Below are 21,530 nucleotides of genomic sequence, written 5' to 3'. Positions count from 1 at the left end.
GAAACACATTGCTGTGCAGGAGGATTGGTTGGTTTTAAGGCTGTCCAGAGGCCTATTCTCCCTGGAGCTGGGTGCCGGAATGATTGATGGCTTACAGGGTCATGGAGCCGGTGATCCAAGTGTTGAGCTCATACAGATGTCAGGCCTCTCACACTCACCTTTAGCCTTTGACAGCAGCTCATTACAGAACACACTGTATGTGTGCAGAAGTCTTTCACAATGACACGGAGGTCACTGATCTCTGATTAATATCGTTAACACAAAAGGGTGTAAATCTCTGACCAAATGGCTCAATTACGATTCAACAGATTTGTGAAATCTCATAAAATCTACAGAATTTCCAGTTCGATTTTGTAGATTTACATTTATTTTATACATCTTTAGAAATCAAATACTTTGAATATGCAGATATCATTAAAATAACTCTATGTATGCAGGGTAGAAAGCAGATGAAAAAAAAACAAAATAAGCTATTTTGGGAGTGATTTGTATGGTTTACAATAGCCCTAGAGCCCTAGAATTTTGGCCAAAAATGTTTGCACAGCTTATTGATTAGTATAATGATTGATTGAATCTATTCCAGCATGCTATAAATACTGTCATTAAACATTTGGACTCTTTTACAGAGTACAGGCAAAGTACCATAGTGCAATTATCTACATATTGCTTTGTACTATACCTCATGGTATAGTGTTTTTGGTGTTGTGTAGTGGGAAACAACCCCACCTTCCCTGTAGCAGACAAGGATTTGATTAGTCCACTGGGTCAACACACCACACTTATATAGGGTCCTTATAAAGGTCCTCGAACAAGACAACACTACATTTGCATACCTGAGTAACATGATTCACATGCAAGTATCTGGAAAGAGCATCAGCCAAATTCCACTGTACAATGTAACTGTACAACACACTGGGTTACATGATGGGCCTTTATTACTTCCCAGCCCCTTGTAAAAGAGCCACTATTTGACCCCTTTGTGTTAGTGTTGTTCTGTGAGCACATACAGTACACTGGTGCTCAATCCTAAGCCTGGAGATCTGCCACCCTGCTACGCAAGGTTTACCTTTAATTCAAATCTAACACAACTGACCCACATATTGAAGGCCTTCAGGGGCATCTGAATACAGTGACAGGTGTGTTGGATATGTATTGTAACATCTGGAGTCTGGATATTGTAATTCCATTTATATATCTATTGAAATGTATGAACGCAATTAAAAGAAGACACAGACGCTTATTTGTTGTTTTTACGGAAATCACTTACTGTCTCCACTATCTGTGTGAGTCATTCTACAAGGTTTTGTGTGGAAATTTGATTGCATTCAGCAACCCTTCCACCACCTCATCCCCAACTGCCGAAAGTACTGGATAGAGCACCATCATTCCAGAGAACACAGTTCCACTGCTCCACAGCTCAGTGCTGGGGGGTCTATAACCTTCTAGCCCACACCTGGCATTAGGCATGCTGGCAATACTTCTCTACAGGGACTAGACTAATTATAAATAAATTAATTATTCACCCATAATCCCCCCACTGTCATTTGAACCCTCCATCCCCTTGGATGTTTTTTTTTGGCAATTTGGCCACTGGTTAAATCACATAAATGTCTTCATTCATCAAGTAACTAAAAATGTTGAGGATGCATTTGTCCTTGGTTATGGGCCTCGTTTGCATATTGTAGGCTTTTGTAAGATACAGACTGATATGGCAGTAACCATTCAACAATATACAATATAGTGTAGCCCTACTCCAGAACCTGAAGCAACCATGTAGTCTGAACCATGTATATGTCAACCATGTATATATCAACCATGTGTAACAGCCAGTCTTTTCTCTCCTGCAGGTATAACAGAAACCATGGCTCAGCTGGCTTCTGGTTGGGTGGCAGACAGGAACCTAGTGCATAAATACCATTACCATAAGGCCTATCTAATCCTGTGTGGCGTAGTCAACCTGCTCTCCCCTCTCGCCACCTCTTACATCCTGCTCATGGTCTACGCTGTCTTTTTCGCCATCTTCTGTGGAGGCTACATGGCCCTACTGCTGCCTGTCCTGGTGAGTACTGGAGTGCCACACCATGTAAGAGTACAAATACTGCTATCAGGATTTAGTATCAGCAGTAACAGTGCGTTGTGAGGGGCCTCGTAAACTCACAAGCCCCTGTATTTCCGAGTGCATCAAAGGAACCGTAAAAGGCTGACAGCCGTAAATGCAGCTGCTAAACTCAGGCATGTTCTGTGACACCCGAGTTTATGAGCTGTGATGTATGTCACCATGACTTGCATATGGGTGAATATTGTTGACATGAGCAGTTTACTAGTTTACTAGTAGTAGAACACACAGAATACACCATCAGTATCCAGCAATGCAAGCATCATCCACAGTGTATCATTCTGGGAAATCTGGTCCTTTTGTCAGTCTGCTGAGTGTTGATGAAGATCATGCTGAGGCAAGCCCATGCGGCTTCACTCAGTGGTTTTGAATATACTGTAGCCTCTTACAAATAAGGTGCTGTAAAGGATTCTTTGAGCAATTAACCATTTTGGTTCCATAAAGAACCATGCTTTTGTAATAGAGATGTGTGAGAGTGAATAACCCTTGCTAAAGGCCTAAAGAACCTCCACTTGATGTTACGATTCTTTACCAATTTACATCTCTGTTACAAACATGGTTCTTTGGGATACCAAACTTGGTTCTTCTATGGCTCTTGTATCTGCTATGTGCTGTTGCTGTTAGTGCTTGGGTGTTTCTGCAGCCAGCCAGACAGTGCTGTGTCCAGGGAATAAACGTGGTGTAAATTGAGAGGGCAATCTTACTAGAGTCCAGCACTCAGGGCAGCTGCGGTAGCTGTTGGCTGCCGTTTGCTCACTCCACTGGATGGGTCGTATTTTACCTTTCAAGTATTTTTACAACCACTTCAAACCGATTCTCACAGTGTACGGCAGCCTGGGCACTCAAATGATGGGGTCCACATGAGAGATGTCAGCGAGGCTTTGATGTTATGCAAGTTTCAAGAAAATAAACGGCATACCTGGATACTACAGTGCAGAAACATCAGCAATTAAAGATAATGAGGTTTCATTTTGTAACTCCATTACCTTTAATTACAGTTTTCTCAGAGCACTCATTTCTTAAATGCTCTTGATTATACATCCTGGCCTGTCACAGTGAAGGGCGCAGCTGGGCAGATGATGAGGAACACAGCATATTACATTATTATGGAAGTAGAATAAATTGGAAGACCGTATGTATGTTTTGTTTTTATTGGAAAAGCAATGATTTCTGCTGACAGATCCTCAATTTCATCTGTCAGGATGAGAAATGGAAGATTTTGGGTTGCCCCAAGACAGGTGAAAATTATGAGCCTGAAATTTATGTCTTCTGCCATCACATTCAAAGCTTGGGTATCTTGCACACATGCATTGAAGTATAAAGGAGGTTTGGGGGGGGGGTTGTTCATAAGAAGTGTACAGAAGCAAAAGCCAGTGAGAGCTTTAAAAACCTGTGAGTTTTATAGTCAAGCTCAGAAGAAGACATAGCTGGCGGTTCTGACGGAGGCACAATATGTGTTTATTTTGTTTGTAATTATTTGATATTAAGCAGTGGCAAGTCCTAGTTTCCAGTCTAGTCGAGCCATCCTTCCCTTAGGATGTGGGTGGGAAGCCTTATTATCTTGGTAGTGGCACATACTGAGGGACTTCAAAAGGGTTTAGAATGAGTGTCTCATTGCTAAATACATTAGATATTACACTAAATTATGATTACAGCAATTCATACAGTTAAACATGTTCCTATAATAATAATAATAATAATAATAATAATAATGTAATGAATTCCTGTTTGTTCATCACAAAACAATATCTAGAATTACAGTATATTATGCTATTATATACAATAAAAGGATCAACATCCTACATTTTGCACTTACATCTTATTTCATTTGTTTCCTGGAGTCCACTTATGACATTTGTGTGATTTTATGTACGACAGAGGTCACTAATAGGCAGACAGGTTTATACGCCCAGCAAATTCAAAGAGCAATCACATGCGTTACAATCACAAATGCAGCTACTTGGCCATTCAGATCTGTGCATTATATCTCTGCAACTCGAGTGAGTGACGGTCCCTGTCCCAATTCTCACCCTGAAACCTCAGCCAATCCAGAAAGAGCCATTTTATTAAGTTGTTGAAGGGCGGGGGGAAGCGTTTAGATTAGAATTGGGACACACTTTGTATATAATGCTGCTTAAACGCCAAATACCACAGTTATTTGAAGGCAACACTTAACTTATTTGAAGTGATGCACAATACTGGATTTAGCAGTTGCTGCTAATTTCGCTTTGCTGATGCTAATAGGTGGTCGGTTGCAGAGAATAATTTATCTGCATTCAGCTTTATTTTATTTTTGAATTTTACTTGAGAAAATTAGAATTTCTTTAAGTATTTGTTATTAATGATTAGTCCAGTTCATTTGTTGTTGACTAAATACAATATTGATATAACTAATGATTTGCTTCAAAATAGAGGATATGACACTAAATCATAATGCAAATCAGACATTTTGTGGTACAGATTTGAGGAAATTTCTCTTAACTAGATCTTGAAATTAAATTAAAGAGCCCTGCTCTGCAAAAACAATAATAACTGATTTTACAAAACATTTACCCATCCTCTCTTTAGCCCTTGGAATTGTTTTATGCTTTTAAAAGCTGGCTGAACCACTTCATAAAACGCTCTAAAATTCAACAACACTGAGCGGGGCTAAACTGCTGAAGTAAAATACGTTTTTATGAAATCACAAAGGCAGTTTTTTTGCAGCTTAGATTCCATATATGGCCTGTTATGTTGAAAACTGTTGCTGGGGCTTTTTTCAGATTGAGCCTTCTGCTGTTGACTGGCCCTGCTGGTCATGGCCAGAGTGCACCATGGCCCACGCTGACCTATGCTACATAGAAACCAGAAGAAACGTGCTTCAGGCTCCCTCTGCTTTGGCTGTATTTTCTATCGTATGGGCAGTTAGCTAAACAAGCAGAGAAAGACTTTTTTCCATTGTTCCACAATTTCAAACTGGTTTGCAATTTGTCTGTTTGCTTTTTAGAATTAATTTTCCAATTTCTTTCAGAATGTGGAATTTAGGGTTGGGTGTAAAGTGGTGTGTGGTTTCCATTCATGAAAGAAAGCTGATTGAGCCAAATACATTCTCACTAAGTGCTGGCCTGCTGGTCTTTTCCAGGTTGACTTGGTCGGCTCTGAGAAGCTGAACAACTCCATGGGGTTTTCGATGTTCTTTGTGGGACTGGGATGTCTCACAGGTCCTCCTTTAGCAGGTAGGTGTGTTGTTGTCGTTGTGAAATCTATGCTCAATGTCGTAAGTGGCAAATATTAGCTTAAATGCCACATGTGACATCATGGCATTGAGAGTGTTTCAAAAAGCTAATGCCTGAAGTGCCTTCAAGGGTTAATTACACTTGGGAGGTGCCCCTCGGTGTACTTGGTGACCTACTTGGTGTGTATGGACACACATGCAGAGTGTGTGTGAACAGTGTCATCTTTCTTAAGGCGGAAAATCTTCCAAGAACAGATATATCTCCGCTTTTGACACTGTTGGGGAGATCATGTCGCCTGTCTTTATTTAGCAGGAGGTTAGCGTGTTTGGTTTAGATCATGGATGCTTTTTGTTTTTTTTTTGCTTCCCATTGACCTTTTATTTTCTATAGAACTTAGTCGAAGTGAATAGACAGTACGTCTAAATTTAGCACAAACGCTTACATTAGCTGCACCAACAGAAGTAACCCAAGATCAGCAATTAAATCCAAATGCCATTAAATTGACATGGAAAATATGTGCATGCATGCTAAAGCATTGGTAGAAGTCTGTACAAGCAGTGTGCTGACAGAGCTGAAATTCTTGGAAATGCAACAGGCTCTCTCTCACTTAGAGGGGCCCTGTGTGGGAGGGGGATGTGTAGGCCCTATTTGGAACGGCGGGTATGAAGGCGCTCTTTGGGTGGGGGGCTGTGTAGGCTCCCTTTGGGAGAAGGCCGTGTCGTTCTTGAACTTAGTCCCACATAGTCAATCTAACCCAAACCATCTTGTCAGGAACCCCCTAAACCAGAGCCCCAGCTGGGGAAGCAAAATGTGATTAGTTAACCCCCATGTGGGCTTTTCCGGATAGAACCTTCTGCTGTTGACGGGCCCTGCTGGTCACGGCTGGAGCACGCCACGGTCTGCGCTGACCTATGCTATGTAGGAACCAGAAACGTGCTTCAGGCTCCCTCTGCTTTGGCTGTACTTTCATATTGCCCATATCATATGGGCAATTGGCTAAACAAGCAGAGAGAGACTGTGCTGCACAATGTTTTCTAACTGGTTTGCAATTTGCAATAATAAAATTTCCAATTTCTTTCAGAATTCACAGATCAGTTGTATTGTATGTAATCAAAAGTGTTGGGTTTTGGAGAAACAAAATTGCTTTTGTTGTAGGGATAGAGACAGGACCTAGGGGTTGTAACATCTAAAATACAAATAACTTGAATAATCAGACGTTGTCTTACAACATCTAGCATGTATCACTGACCCATTATCCATATTACATATATATTTATAACCACTTTATATAATAACTTTGGACAACTGGTTCCAATGATGCCTTATTTAGCTCCTGATCTGCTCTATCTGATTATTACCTTTAGATTTCCTGGATCAGCTGAATGAGGTGTATATATACTCAATAAAACTAAATCGTGGTCACGGCTTAGTAACAAGATCATGTTCCCAAGTCATGGAAATGGCTTATTTATCTCGCTTCCATGTCTTACTTAGTCATGGGTATACCTTATTGCAATGTAGAAACAAGTTCTTGTCTTATTTATGTGGGATGATCCCATTGTTGGCGACCACTAGTGTTACCGAAAGGACACAGAATCCAGGCTTCAAGATGGCTGTTACTACACTCCTAGCAACTCCTAGAGTTCTTTGATTCGTAATGATAGCAGGAGCATTTTGATGCTGTATGAAATATAACTATTCACCTACAAAAGCTTTTCCAACATAGCAAAAAATGCTTTAACCAGGCAAATAACCATCTGAGGAAGGCGCCTGTTCTATATAAAAGCATTGCCTTTATTAAAAACAACATTGAGGAACTAGAGTAAGGCCACAGTGTCCGCAACCAAATAAATACAATACAGCTTGAGACAAGTGTCTGTTAGCTTTTACAGTGCTAATACATGGGCCTTGGCTGATTGAATACTTTAGGAGTTAGGGGAAAACTTGAGAAAATTTGAGTTTTCATCAAACTATCTTCTTTAAGATGGTCTCCATATCTTGAGATGAACAAACGTCTCACTTTTCACCTGTGTCCTCTAGGTTTTCTGTACGACTACACCCAAACGTATGACTGCTCCTTCTACCTGGCTGGCGTGTGTTACCTGCTGTCATCTGTCTCTCTCTTCCTGGAGCCCTTGGCCCAGCACTGGCAGGCCAGAAAGAAACAGCAAGACCTGCTGAATAAAGAGCTGGTGTGGAGTAATGGATGCTTCGGTTCTGCTCCTCAGAGAAACGGGGTGGTGTAATGGAGGCTAACGCATTTTTGCCATGTTTCCCTTTGTCTTTTCGTGGAGGTTTCAACCTCCAAAAATGGACCTGACCTCAGCTTCAGAGGTGGACTACAGTAATACCAGCCTTTTTTTTTGAGGGAAGAATGTTCATTTTAATGGCACAGAGATTATGACCAACAGTCTTGAATGCTTGAAGTCACCATACTGGATACTGGTTTTAGTTCCAGAGGACATGCAGTCAGGTTCGTTCCATTTAGCTTCCAATAAAGCCAAAATGATTTCTTGGTTACACTAAAGTAGTGTTTTTGGCCCAATAGGAAAAATAAGAAAGATTTGTCTTACTTTATCATCCATGTATACCCTTACTTTTCATATATTGTCATTGTTCAGGACAAGGTAGGCAACTTAAGTGCTTTGGTGGGTATCAGTGCATGTGTGTATAGGCCAGAGGATTTAAGGGTCACTCAACACAGTATGTAATAAAAACCCTAAAAAGAAAAACACTGGTCACCTGTAAAAACCACGCACTTTACTAAATTCTGATCATTCTCTATGCAATCCGTCTGCTGGTTTGAGGTAAAAGGGCTTTCCGCATAAGCAACCAGTAATCCACGCCAATTTGTGTTTAATGCAGAACCCACAAAAAATGAGGTCCAGTGCTATCAGCCACCTTCACACCCTAAAATAAAGCATACTTGCATTATCATCATAATCATGTTTAAAAGATATGTTGTTGCAGCATTGAGTATTTGGGTCACAGTGCCTGTTTCTAGATCTTAAACATGGATTTTTCTTAGCCGGTGGTGCCAAATTGTGGTCATGCCATTAACTACTGACAATAGTCAAGAGAATTTCCAAAACAAGCTGCTTTATTCATGCTATGAGTGAAAATCCCTCTGATGCTAATTAGCCAAGGGCTGAGTGTAAGAGATTTAGGCCACTGTGCATGTGGACCTACCCCGTTTTAAATGTCAGTTCTGGCTACCTTTTTTATTTTTATTATTGCAAAGTGTAATTTCTATTGAATGACCTATAGTGTTGTGTTTCTCACCAATATTAGTCTTTTATGAACCGCATAACTGTACTAACTATTCTGTGACATGAGCCAAAGATGCAATTGATAGAAACTATGCATTCTACCCGCAGACATGTATGGATTTTCACTTTCTTCATTTATCTTTGAAGTCAAACATTTGTACGTTGCACAAAGGTAGCAAAGGTTCATCTCACAAGCTGGTCTTCAAGGACCACATATGTGGCATCCTCTATCAGATGGTGCCCTCTAGTGGCACAGACAACATACTACCACTGAAGGGGAGAACGAGTTAGTTAGTGTAGTGAACGAGTTAGTGTAATCCTTCCACTTTAATCCTCTTCGTCAACTACTGGAGCGCTAAGGCCCCGGATTTTTTATTTAATCGAACTATTTTTATCAGGCCTAATAACAGTATATTTTTGGGGCTTGATAAAGCGCTGAGGGGACAGAGCTCTTTATAGAAGGAACACTCCTGTTGAAAAGCTGTTGAGTTGTGTTCTCTGAATGTCTTTTTATTTCAGCTGTTTAAAACTTGTGATGCTTTAAAGCATTTTTTTATTTTTATTTGTATCACTTTTAATATCTTCGAAGGCGGGGCTTTCAGTGACCGTGGACAGGTGATGTAATGGTTAATTATGTTATGCAAGATGTTAACTGTGTTTAAAAAAACAAAACAAAAAAACTCCAAAGACTTTGTCTTAAGGGGGCCACACCGTTACACAATGAATGGCAATAAAGGAGCCTCCAAGGGGCACATGCTGTTGTTTTTGATGTAATAATCATGAAGCCCGCCAGCAGATTTTAATTTTTGTGAGGACAATTTTTTAACACACATGTATACATGTTACAGTGGGGGGAAAAATACTGCTGACTGCCTAATCTCACACACCTTTCTTGAATTAAAATAAAAGCCAATGGTGAATGGGGCAACACAGTCTAAAATCCATGGCAACTCTGCTACTCTATACTGATTAGGTTCTGCTGTTCACAAATTAAAGGCAGGATTTCTATAAAGCATTCTTTCTCAGTGTTTTCATAAATTCAAGGAATTTCACAAACCAGTCTAAAAATATTTTTTATTAATCATAGACAAATCACATGTACACATCTTACATCAGGGTATTCACATAGTTATACAATTTAATAGTGAGATTAAAAGCATTTTAAGCAACATCCATCCTTTAACATGTTTTGTTAATACTAATACAAAATCAATTCTAAACTAATTTTAAGTTTTACTGCTTAACATTTCAGTTTTAAAGTGAATAAAATGAAAATCGAGTACTTACGATTAGGAGGAGGTAATGATGGTCTGCCGTCCTTTACTGCTTAGACATACAATCAAACTGGAGATCTGATGATCCAAACCAATACTGTTGGAGGTTGTGGGGGAGGGGAGGGGAGATCTAACAGTCTTTGTCACAAAAATGTCACATCAACCCAAATCACTGTTTAGTAAACGAAATAAACAAAGTGTAGAGGATATTACCATAAAAATTCCACTGAGCACATACAGACAGAAACTGCATCCTTATAGCTGCGGTGAAGTTCCTCATCCTCGAACGGATTCAGTGCAAAACTCTAGTGGGAGAAAAACATAAGAAATACGGAAAGAAATTCATTTCCCCCACTGTATTAATAGTGAATTCTTTGTCCTGCACTTTAAGGTAAGGTTTATCATATTCTCGTACTGTTCTCTAACAGAAATGGACATATCCTGAAGGACGTGATCATTAATATGTATCTCTTTCCTACAACGTGTCAAGGTCTTTATACTGGGTGAACCTTTTTATAACAAATAAACCAACAGAAATTTCCCTTCTCTTAAAACCACTTACCAGCTTTGACATACTGCATAAATGTGTCTTTGCTTCAACGGAGATTATAATAATATAACAACCTGCCTTTATTTCCAGGCCAAATTATCCCCTGGATAATAAATCCATTTTCTTTACTTAAATATTCTATATCGCTGCTGTCCAATGAAAAACATGTTTCTCCATTGGTTGAACCATGTAGCTGCTCTATACACTGTGTGGAAAATTCTGGATGAACAGATCAATAGAAATGCTCTAAATTATTGGAAAAAGCTCTTATTTTACGGTCACATCTATTCAAAGTTAAGGACAATTTGGAGATGCATGTTTTTCATTGGAGAGCAACGATATAAGAATGACTTTGTATAGTGGGATGTTTGATGTCTGGCCTTGTTACCAAACAGCGCAAAACTGGATAACCTCCACATATATGGAATAGGTTGTCTAAGTCTAACACAGGCCCGGCTTCCCTAAAGTGCAATCATCAAACCGAACACCCTCCTAGTTATAAGACATCATGCTTTAGGGTCTTAGGTAATTCGTTTAAACTTTCAAAATATTCCATGTGGGATTTTTTTCCCCTCTATAATTCAGATTCATTTAATCCTTCATAGCAAATGGGGACGTGATGTAGCACTGTTTCAGTTTTTCTTTGGAAGTCTGGGGGCACGCTCAAGTCTTTTGTGCTACTTAGTAAAGCATCTAGAGCTTGTATTCAATGACCAAATTACTCATATTGCTCATATTAATGCACACAGTATCTATAATGAAATAATGTGTTCAATTTTACAGGGACAGAAATATGTATTATGGTATTGGTATAAGTGTTTTAACTAGTGCTTAAATATTTCCTCTCTTTACGAACAATTTGAATACATATGTAGAGGATGTCTTCATATCGTTCAATTTCAAGCCGTTATTCATTGGATTGCTGCCAACTAGTTTTTTTATGCTGAATTGGCACGTCCTATATACATATTGTTGCAAAAACCTAACACTAAAACATGGTATTTTTACAGGAGAAGGAAGAAACTTAGACCTAACTTTCAGTGGACGGTAAAGAAAAAAGTTAATTTGAATGGTCCAGTCATCATAACAGCTGGACTCATGTTATGGTAAAAAGTGGAAAAGTCTATGAACATCATCAGCTAGAATAAAAAAATAAATCTGTCACACAGAAACCATGCCATTTTTTTTCTGGAGTGGAAAAACAAAACGTAACATTGAATAGAAATTAATCGGGAATTTGCTCTGAAACAATGAAAAGGACCAATCAAAATGTCATTGTTTTCAGATATATATATATATATATATATATATATATATATATATATATATATATATATATATATATATATATATATATATATATATATATTATATATAGATATAGATATAGATATAAGAATATAATAATTTTATATATATATAAAAATTAATTATGGCAAAAAATATGCCATAATTGTATGTTTTTTAATAGAACCTGTTAAATTACTTTAACCTAGTCCAAACTTTTACAATTAACTTAGTTATAGCAAATGTTGTAGCAATTTTGTCTTACTTGGTTTAAGATCATACGGGGAAGAAGTGACCAATTTCTATTAACATTTCCGTGGCACTAGCAACACCTAAAAAAAGGTCAGATATGAAATTTAATAACTCCGTAACAGTAGCTCCCTTTTAGCGCCACGTCAGAAGTGCATTTAGTCTTCTTATTGGTTTTACAAGTGTGTTCTTAAAAGATGTGTTATGTACTTGTGTCAAATACATTACTTACTTGCACTACTGTAACAGAAATATGCAACCTTGGGCTGCCTTGTGTTGTGTTCAGTATTTAAACTACCTAAAATTTAAGATGTAAATATTCCACTGATATACCAGCATTCAGATCCTACCATTGTTGCATTCGTAGTACAGGTTACAGTGGTGTAGATCATTTCACTAGCTTATGGAAAGACTGAGCTGCATCTCGTGCCAATAATGCAGCTCTAAGCGGCCAGACAATACAATAAAGCACAGACATTGGTTATTCTAAAACTGGTAGACGTTATGTTTTGCTTTGGCAATAGTCCATTCAGACCTCTATACTGATATTTACAATCATATAATGGTTAGAAATTTTGCCCATTTTTATTGTCTTATACTTATGTAACCATTAGAATAAAAGTAGGTGCGGTCATTGGCTATATCGTCAGAGATCAAAGATGGCTACATTACGGACTTTGACTACATCTTTTAGTACAGAATCATTATTCAGGGACAGACAATCAAATACCCAAAGCTCCTGGCACCCCAGATCTACAATATGCCCATTAGGTGGTATTTTACATCCTATTTGTAGGACTGTCATTGCAGTGGCAAACGTACACATTAATCCTAAATCAGTCACAGTGATACTGTCCTAAATCAATACTTACCTTTACCTGGTAGACTTCGAGAAAGGCCCTGGCATGAAGCAAACTAACCCTACTCACCACCACCTGGCTGTCACTCACTCAACCCCAAGGTGAGGCCAAGGTCCTCATTTCTGGAGAACCTGATGAAGAGCTGCTGAAGGTGACCAGACATCTTACTAAAGAGGGAAGGAGGGGTGTTCTGGTGTTCTCTCATTCTCTCTTGCTCTCCTGCTTGCCCTCCAGCTGAAGCTCCTTGCAAGCAAACTCCTCCACGTGTTAACTTTTGTGCAGTTGGAGGAAACTGGCAGTCTAGTCGGCAACACTTGAATTTCTTTTGTGGTTTCTTCATTGAAAGATAGTCAATTTAAAACTCAACAGGTGTACGTTTACATTTTCTTTTCACACACAGAACTATTAGATTCCCTTCAAGGTCAGTAACGACACAAGGGCCTAAAAGTGCTTTTACTTTATATTTCACTCTCCTTTTTCTGATCATGGAAATCCTCTTCCTTCTCTGCTTTTCAATGGGGGTGAAAAACCAGACTGAATCTGCAGATATCAAAGGGTGGGATAAACAAACGCCTGCTCCTCTGAAACGGAAACCATTCAAATTCTGCCTTTAACTTGCAGGTGGCTGCGCCGGCAATGCAAAGCTGGCAGTAGCAGTGCGGCCGGCCAGGTAACCGCAGGCCCGGATGCTCCCAGCTGATGTAGGTGTGTGTGGGCGGCTCCTGGTCGAGAGCAAAGGCCACGCCTTGGAGCTTCAGGACACGAGCGATGGCGCTGAAAGGATTTAGCTGAAGGTCAGCCCTGCAACATTTCACAACACCCGGTAGCAAAAGCCCCCTTTTCTCTGCTCTCGCTTCTCCCTTGGAAGTAGGGGGTGGGGTGAGGTTGGAGCAGGAGCTTGCACAAATAGGCTGTTAATTAGCAGGCTGGGCCATTCCAGGACACAAGGTTGGAAAACACTGATCATCAACAACACAGAGCAACAAAAGCGCTTTGGCCCTTGGCTCCTACGGTCATGCCTGATCCTGTGGCGCGCAAACATTTCTCTTTCCTGCGCAGAAACAATCAATCAGCAACAATTCCATCGAAACACAACCGAAAAGCAGTGGGAGATGTTCTTCAATTCATTTCCAACGAATTAATATTTCTCCCTCAAATGAAACAATTTATTGACAGCAAGACAAAATCAGATAAGTGCCAGTGCACTTTTTTGTGTATGTGGACAGCTACTTCTTAGCTGCGCAAGGTGTGAGTGACCGATTCCTCTTTTTTTTTTCTCCTTCAAGAAATCAGGTAAACACAGCACAAAGCAAGAGGGTCATTTTTCCGTTTAAATATAGGAACTGTAAGCACAAAAACAATTACACAAGTGTGAAGCTGCTCTCTCAGCGAGAATACACAATCGTTAAACGGAAAGCTCTTGCCCCTCTGCATCCAAAGGGCTCAAACAATCATTTTTGATTCCGGCCATGGGGAAGTCCTCTGGTGTGTAACGGTCCTTAGCTCATCCTGTGAGATGTTTACTGAAGGTACAGTATATCCATTCATTTACACAGTTTTGAAATTCTTAATTTACAAACCAATCAGTTTTAAAAATGAAATTTAGTGTAATCTTAAAATGATGAAGTATAATACACAAGACACCTCCACGTTTGTTATTAATCAGACCCCTTACACTGCAAATCAACTTAACATTAAAAAAGAAAACTGGGGGAAATAAAATGCCGGAACTGAGGTTTAGGATCTAACTGTATGCTAGACGCTACCAAATTGAAACTAAATGAAACACACTGAGTATCATATGATATCCCAAAATAACTGATGAGAATTCAGCTTGAAACATACTTAAATGTAGGGCTGCATGTAAATAGAAATGAAGTTTTTACATTGGCAATTAACAGATTCTATTTAACCAGCATTGTGACATTGACCAATTTCAGATCTTCTATGGTTTTGTTTTAATAGTTTACCAAACAATCTTATCATTAGTCAAACAACTAAAACATTCTGTGCATGTACCTGAAGGTACTGAACACGTAACAGAGTTTCTTTCTACATAGAGCAGCCCTGCTTGAAGTATGACCTACACTGATAACTGAAGTTAATATATGTTAGATATATTATGGTACATAATTAATTACATCACATCAATAATCAAGGAACAATGAACCGTTTTCAACTCATTTTTGTACCTACGTCAACTGAGCAGAATCATAGCTTTCTTAATGCCGTTAATGTGGTACAGACAAAAAACTGTAGCCAGCGTTGACAAAAAACAAAAAGGCCACATTCATTAATGATTCGAGTGTGTTTCATAACTGTAATCAACTAGCTTATTATTATTATTATTAACACTGAAAACAATAGAAACCAGTTGCTTACAAATTCACCAGACTTTAACAAAAATGTTTAGGTACTCAGTGTGGGAGCACAGGAAAAAGCAAATGAGAACATGGTTATTGTCTTACATTACTACTTTTAGAATTTAAATGGCCTTGAGAGGGAGGGGGGGCAATATGTAACCTGAATATAGACAGTAAACCATATCTCACACTGAACAAGATGCTTCACTGTTACCATGACAATATGACCAGAAATCTTGAATTTTACTTTTACTGAAATTATAAGCTCATGTGGACTAGTCAGACTAATGTTTTCTTTAACATGTTAAATTAAAAGATGTAGCCCAAAATAAGGATTCACGTTTGAAGAGGTCCTGGGTATAATAAAATCTTACACAAAACGATAATCTGTAGCTGCATTAACTGCTTGTCCAGTTCCACACTGATGAACATTTCAATACTAAGGTACATGTTGTGTCTATCATTGTATACAACATTAGCCTGTATTATGCAGAAATTTGAACGCGAAATACCTGTGCAAGTGTTTCAAAACACGACACCGGAGTAAACATGCAGTTTCTATGTGAGAAAGATCTTGACTGTTGTAGGTGCCTACAGAACTACACACCTAGGCCTATGTTACACTTTATCACTGACTCGTTAACTGATTGTTCCAAGCATTAAATCACAATAAGTCAATTACCCTTTTAAATCAGAAAACACAAACATTCCTACATGAATCGATCAACATTTTTTGTTATTATCCGTAAGGGCAACTGCTTGCAATCTAACTGCTATGCAAAAAAAAAAAGATAGGATTTATAACAGAGTATTCTGGCAAATATTCAATTTTCTAACTCTATGTCTGCTTTTTATCAACCACTCTTATAATACAGCTTTGCACAAAGATGATTTGGTTTGGACAAACACTCAACTTGTAATGATAAGCAAATATTGCAATATGAAAACCAATTCAGCTATCTGAGTGACATGTTTTTCCCCCCATGCATTGCATTTGGCAGAACAGATGACACGTACCCCTTTAAACTATAGTTTTCTGCACCAGGCTTAACAGAGCATGCAATTGAGACATTTCTTTTTTTTTTCTTTTTTTTAACAATGCTTTTTTTTTGGTGTGTTCTGATTGTTAGGATGCTCCACGGACGATGATCATGACCAGGTAGTCCTCTTCTGTTTTGGCAAGAGCTTTCGCAGAGGAATCTAAGAACTGCTGAGAGAAATCACAGGGCGGAAAGGCATGCAGTACCCCCGTGTTGTCCTTATCGCGACTGCCCCCGACAGGTAAGCTGATGACTCCGGCTGCCTGCTTTTGCTTCAGGTAGGAGACCAGGTTGCGCAGGGGACGTTGCGTTGAAGCTGCCGGATCCGCTGAAGAGGAGGATGAGGGGTCCTCGGAGCTGCCAGGAACTGCCAGGAGAATCGCGTACCCGCCCGGGCCAGCAACTTTGATGCGGCGAGACACTTCATCCATTTTGGGTTGGTCGAGTCGAAGGCGCTGCGTGATTCGGAGCTGGGTGACCTTGCCTCCAGTGCTGCCATCGACGAGGAGGCCGCTGGCCACGCTGAGGTCACCCTCTAGGATGTGCATGCTGGCTGGGAAGTTGCTGTTCTTCAGCAGCAGCATGCCATTCCAGGCCATGCTCAACTTTCCGCCTGGGTCTTGCTTGGATGACTGGCTGCCCTTGGAACCCCCCTCCGCTCGCTCTCTCTTGGAGGGGCCTTTGCTTGCTTCTCCCGCTTTGCGCTTTCTCTGTGATGGGCTTGTTCCGATGCTGGACTCGGACAGGCTGCTGCTGCTCTTTAGCCTCTTTTCCCCAGGCCCTCTGTCCAAGCTGCTGCGACGCTCACGTGCTGGAGACGGCCGCTCTGCTCTAAGCGGGCGCTCAGAGTCACTCAAACGGCCATCACGGCTGCTGCCTCCAGGGCTGCCCTCCAGGGACGGAGGTCTCCTACGCCGGGCCGCCCACTCACTGCTGCTGTCAGGTGAGCACTCCAAGTGCCGCCCATCTTCTAGGAGACGCCGTTTGCGAGCAGCATCCCTGCCAGGCAGCTCACGCTCCAGGGACCAGGGTTCTCTTGGCCGCCGCTCACGCTCCAAGTGCTCCAGGGGTTCGAAAGCAGGAGTCCTTACACGTTCACGAATAGCCGGGGCTGGCCACTCAGCCCCAGCATACAGCTCTCGTTCTCTAAAGTGCAGTGGCGGGGGAGTCCTTTCTCTGACCCTGATCGCTTCAGGAGTGGCACGGTGGACGAAAGACTCCGTCACAAGGTCATAGTGTGGCAGTGGCAGCGGCTGCAAGAACTGCTGTTGGTAGCGGTGCTCTGTGTCAGCGAAGTCCACCCTCAGCCGTCGGTCTGGTCCTCCGAGGGGAAAGCCACGCATATGGGTGCAGGCTGCCTGAGCTGCATCCAAGCTTTCATACTGAATGTAGGCCCACGTGTCTCCTTTTCTGTAGTCTATAGTCCTAATAGTGCCAAAACGGTCAAATTCCCTGGCTAACGCAGCCAGGGGAACCCAAGGTCCAAGGCCTCCCACCCAGAGGCGTGTAGTTGGGGTTGCCTTTCCATAGCCGATTTTAATGGCATTTCGGCCGACCACTTTGCCAGACATGCTGATTTTTGCTCTGTGGGCCATGTCCAAGTTCTCAAACTTAAGAAAGCCATATGTGCTGTTCTGGCCGCGTGTGGGTCGTTTGATATCCACCTCAGTGATGGTCCCGAACCGGTCGAACGCCCTCCTCAGATCACTCTCCGTCACCGTGATGTCCAGGTTGCCCAAAAACAAAGTCCGGTTGGCTCTTTGGTCGTCCTCCGGAGAGATGAAATCCTCCTCACGGAACGCAGCGGCCCGCTCAGCAATGTAAGCAGGCCTCGCTCTTGCCTCGTAGAAAGCAAACTCTCTCTCTCTCTCCAGCTCTCTGGGTAAAGGAGGGGGAGGGGGCGGAGGAAGCCGGCCGAGGGCTAACTGCTGTAACCTGTAGTCCCTATAACCGAGTCCAGTGGGGGAAAGAGGCCTCTGGGTGTGCAAATGTCTGTGGCCAGCCACGGCGGAGAAGTGGTCCTTCTCCACTGGAGAGCGACTTCTCCTCCTGTTCATGTACACTGCCTCTATTTTCAAAGGACGGTCATAAAGCACCAGCCGGCCCCGAGCATGCTTCGCAGCCCTGGCATCGTCGGGCCTCCTAAAGTTCACAAAAGCGATCCTCTCGTCGTTCACGCGGCTAATTTTGACGCTCACATCGCCGAATTTTTTAAACTCGTGAAAAAGCCCATCCTCGATCTCCTCGTCGCTCAACTGCGAGCCAAGTTCGCTGATTTTCAGCGTTTTGTACTCACTTTCGGCAGCAGGGAGCTGAGTCCTTTGCTCGGCGCGAGAATTGCTCCTGGCGGCGGCTTCGAGGGACAGGCTCGAGTTGTGGTTCTTGCTGCTAGCGCTGCTAGCAACGGGGCTGGTGTAGCTGTGGCTGTTCCCCGTGCGGCTAGAAACGTGTCCGTCAAAGTCCCGACTGTCCCTTTTGTCGCCAAGCAGACTCCTTCTAGCAGAGCCTCCTTCACTTTTGGACGAACTATTGCCATTGTTGCTTCCACCAGAAATGGAAATGACCCCCATTTTCTTGCTGGTCGGGTGGCTTCCTCCCCTCTCTCGTATATCATCCAAGGCCCTTGAACGCTTTTTCACGGGCGACCGCTCTTTTCCTTTCATGTCGAGCCTTCTGCGACTTCGCGTAGTCTCACAAACACTCACAAAGCTAGCAAGCTACCGCAAATAAGCAAATTTAGACGAAAACCCTACGGCAATTCGCTCAGTATCATTGCAGCAAAACAACCGCATACGCCATCTTGTCTAGACTCAGGCGTACCTCGCCCGAAGGATTTGATTGGTTGGAATTTCTGAGAGGGCCCGTTCCTATTGGTTGTGGAGCACGTCAATCACGAAGCCAGAACAACGCCCAGTTGCCTTCTGTTCGTATTCGCAGAAGCAGCAGCCCTCGTGGCATGCGGAAATAAGCCTTCAGAAAGGACGCGTGAATAGTTCACATTTCTGCGTGCTCGATTGTTCAAATTAATTCATTTAATTTGTGTTTAATTTTATGTATAATAATATAATGTTTCACACTGTGCAGTAAAATCTGCAGAAGACGTTTATTTTGCATGTAAAATATTTGACCTTTGCTAGAGGCAATGCAGCATTTACCAATCTGTCTGTAGTTCATTTTATCTTCAATAGATGTCGCCGTGTGTATTTTGTTTACCGCTTTAGAAGCGTAAAAAGCCGGGGCTTGATTAAACAAATGCAAATTCATTTATAATAATAATAATAATAATAATAATAATAATAACCCACCTAACAGGCAATATTTATTCGGTGATGGATATAAATAAATAGGATTAATTAAAACAATAAAACTAAACCACTAGATACTTAAACCTAGATAAATAGTTTTTTTTTACTTTTTGTATTTAGTTTTTTTTTTTTTAGCATAAATATTAATAAATGATAAAAAAAAGCCTTTGGAGTACTTTATTTAATGTTTGAAACATAGAGTTAATACCAATACATTATTTCCTGACTACTGAACTTTAAAATAAGTTGCTTTTAACTGGATCATAACATTGTGCTAAAATACTTCAATATTGGACTTATTCTTTTTGTAATATTTACTAATTATGCACTTTTACACATATATACATATCTTGTGGATAAGCCCTAGCTTTGCTTATGCTGATGAACATTTTAACTACAGCAGATGGAAAATTCAAATACACTGTTCACATTCAGAAACAGCCTGACTATATGTATATATAAGTGGTAAAAATGTATGTAGGTCTATACTACAGCCTACGTTTGCAGACCTGATTTGTCTCCCTATTGAAAAATCGAAAACAATATTTTTGTCAGTATCTTAAATTGTAAATGTATTGTAATATTTGCTCAATATTTTACATTTCTATACTCTATGTCTGCATATGTACTGTTCATTTTAACACATTCTACAGTTCCTCTGCACTGCTCATCTGTCCTTTATCTGCTTATCTCATTCACTAAATCTGGGCCCTAATCAGTTTGCCTGTGTGCGCTGTCTCAACGGGCCAGGCTGGAATTCTAAGCTGTGGGTGTGGAGAGTGTTTCTGACAGCCTCACTCTCTCTGCTCTATTGGAAACACATGTCAGCTCTCTCAAAAACACAACATGGTACGCTAGACTGGCACTTAATGTGGTTCAGCGCTGCTGTCATGCTGAAGATTCAATGGAAAGAAGCAGTAACATCGCACAAACACGATATGGTACGCTAGACTGGCACTTAATGTGGTTTAGCGCTGCTGCCATGCTGAAGATTCAATGGAAAGACACTGTAACAAATACCCTGCCCCTAAGCAGTCCCCCATCGCTCCTCATTTGGAAATGGCTTTGAACAGGTTGTAACTGCAGCTGTTTAGCTATGCCTTTCAGCCCAAAAAGAGCTACATCTCAGGCATTATCTAAATTAGGCCGCTTGTCCTAAAAAAAGTGGCTGACAGGACTGGCATGCAGTCATTAGATCCAGATGGAGCTGTCCCAAGCAGCACCACATTTTAGGCCTTGTCACATCTGCTGTGGGCTACCACCTCTGCAGCTGCCATTAGCTGGTCTTGGACGATGCTGGCATGTATGCTGACTATTTTCAACACTGAAAAAAAGTAATGCATTGACCATATTTCCTTACCAATATACCAATGGGGTTAGATATTGATCAAATGTTGTTTTTCGTAATGATCACTGAAACTGAAGTGTAAGAGTGTCAATCAGGGGGTTGTAGGTCCACATCTGGCCTTGATGACAGCCTCACACCACGTTGTCATATTTTCATAACATTTTCATAAAATGTTCTAGATGAATTCCCAGATATTCTGTAGTGCTTGCATTTTTCTTCTCCACACATTTCCCGAAACAAACCCACAGCTTCTCAATGCTATTTGAATCTCGTGATGAGGTTGGCCATGACATCACCTGAATTTTCTCACTCCCCAACCCACTACATCATGTCATGAGCTGTCTGGCATCTTGCATTGTCTTGTTTTTATATCACATAATTTTTTTGTGTGTGGTTCTGTACCAAAACAGCTGACAAACAACTGAAACCTGAAAGGTTAGGTACTGGCAGTGAATACTGACTGCCATGTATTGTAGACTATTTAATAAGCACTGATACTCGATAATGCTGAAGTCGGTAGGTACCATAAAAGGGCTGAATTTCTATTCCCAGCCCTACAGCATGCAGAAAGTTGGCCACTCCAGTCAAATCATCTGTTACTGTGCATCGCTCTGTGAGCAGAAGATGAACGGGTCCCCAAAAGACCCCCCAAGA

General features: G+C 41.0%; 2 protein-coding genes across 7 annotated transcripts in view; one reads left to right on the top strand and one right to left on the bottom strand.

Moving 5' to 3' along the window:
* slc16a4 (solute carrier family 16 member 4) overlaps window positions 1-9,612 on the top strand; it is a 31,988-nt gene extending 22,376 nt beyond the window's left edge. For all 6 annotated transcript variants that reach the window (XM_072680901.1, XM_072680898.1, XM_072680900.1 and 3 more), the window contains 3 exons: window positions 1,848-2,059; window positions 5,238-5,331; window positions 7,372-9,612. In XM_072680901.1, the coding sequence (XP_072537002.1) occupies window positions 1,848-2,059; window positions 5,238-5,331; window positions 7,372-7,577 (512 nt within the window). In that variant the 3' untranslated portion in view covers window positions 7,578-9,612. The remainder of the gene's footprint in view (window positions 1-1,847; window positions 2,060-5,237; window positions 5,332-7,371) is intronic.
* A 4,521-nt stretch (window positions 9,613-14,133) lies between these two features.
* rbm15 (RNA binding motif protein 15) lies at window positions 14,134-19,027 on the bottom strand. The gene has a single exon (XM_072681787.1). It carries the CDS (start codon window positions 18,884-18,886, stop codon window positions 16,310-16,312), a length of 2,577 nt encoding a protein of 858 aa, XP_072537888.1. The 5' UTR covers window positions 18,887-19,027; the 3' UTR covers window positions 14,134-16,309.
* Between the last annotated feature and the right edge of the window lie 2,503 nt (window positions 19,028-21,530).

The sequence above is a fragment of the Salminus brasiliensis genome, chromosome 6, assembly GCF_030463535.1.
Source record: "Salminus brasiliensis chromosome 6, fSalBra1.hap2, whole genome shotgun sequence".
Classification (NCBI taxonomy): Eukaryota; Metazoa; Chordata; class Actinopteri; order Characiformes; family Bryconidae; genus Salminus; species Salminus brasiliensis.
The sequence above is the reverse complement of the archived record's forward strand: the minus strand, read 5'-3'. Positions and strand labels throughout refer to the sequence as shown.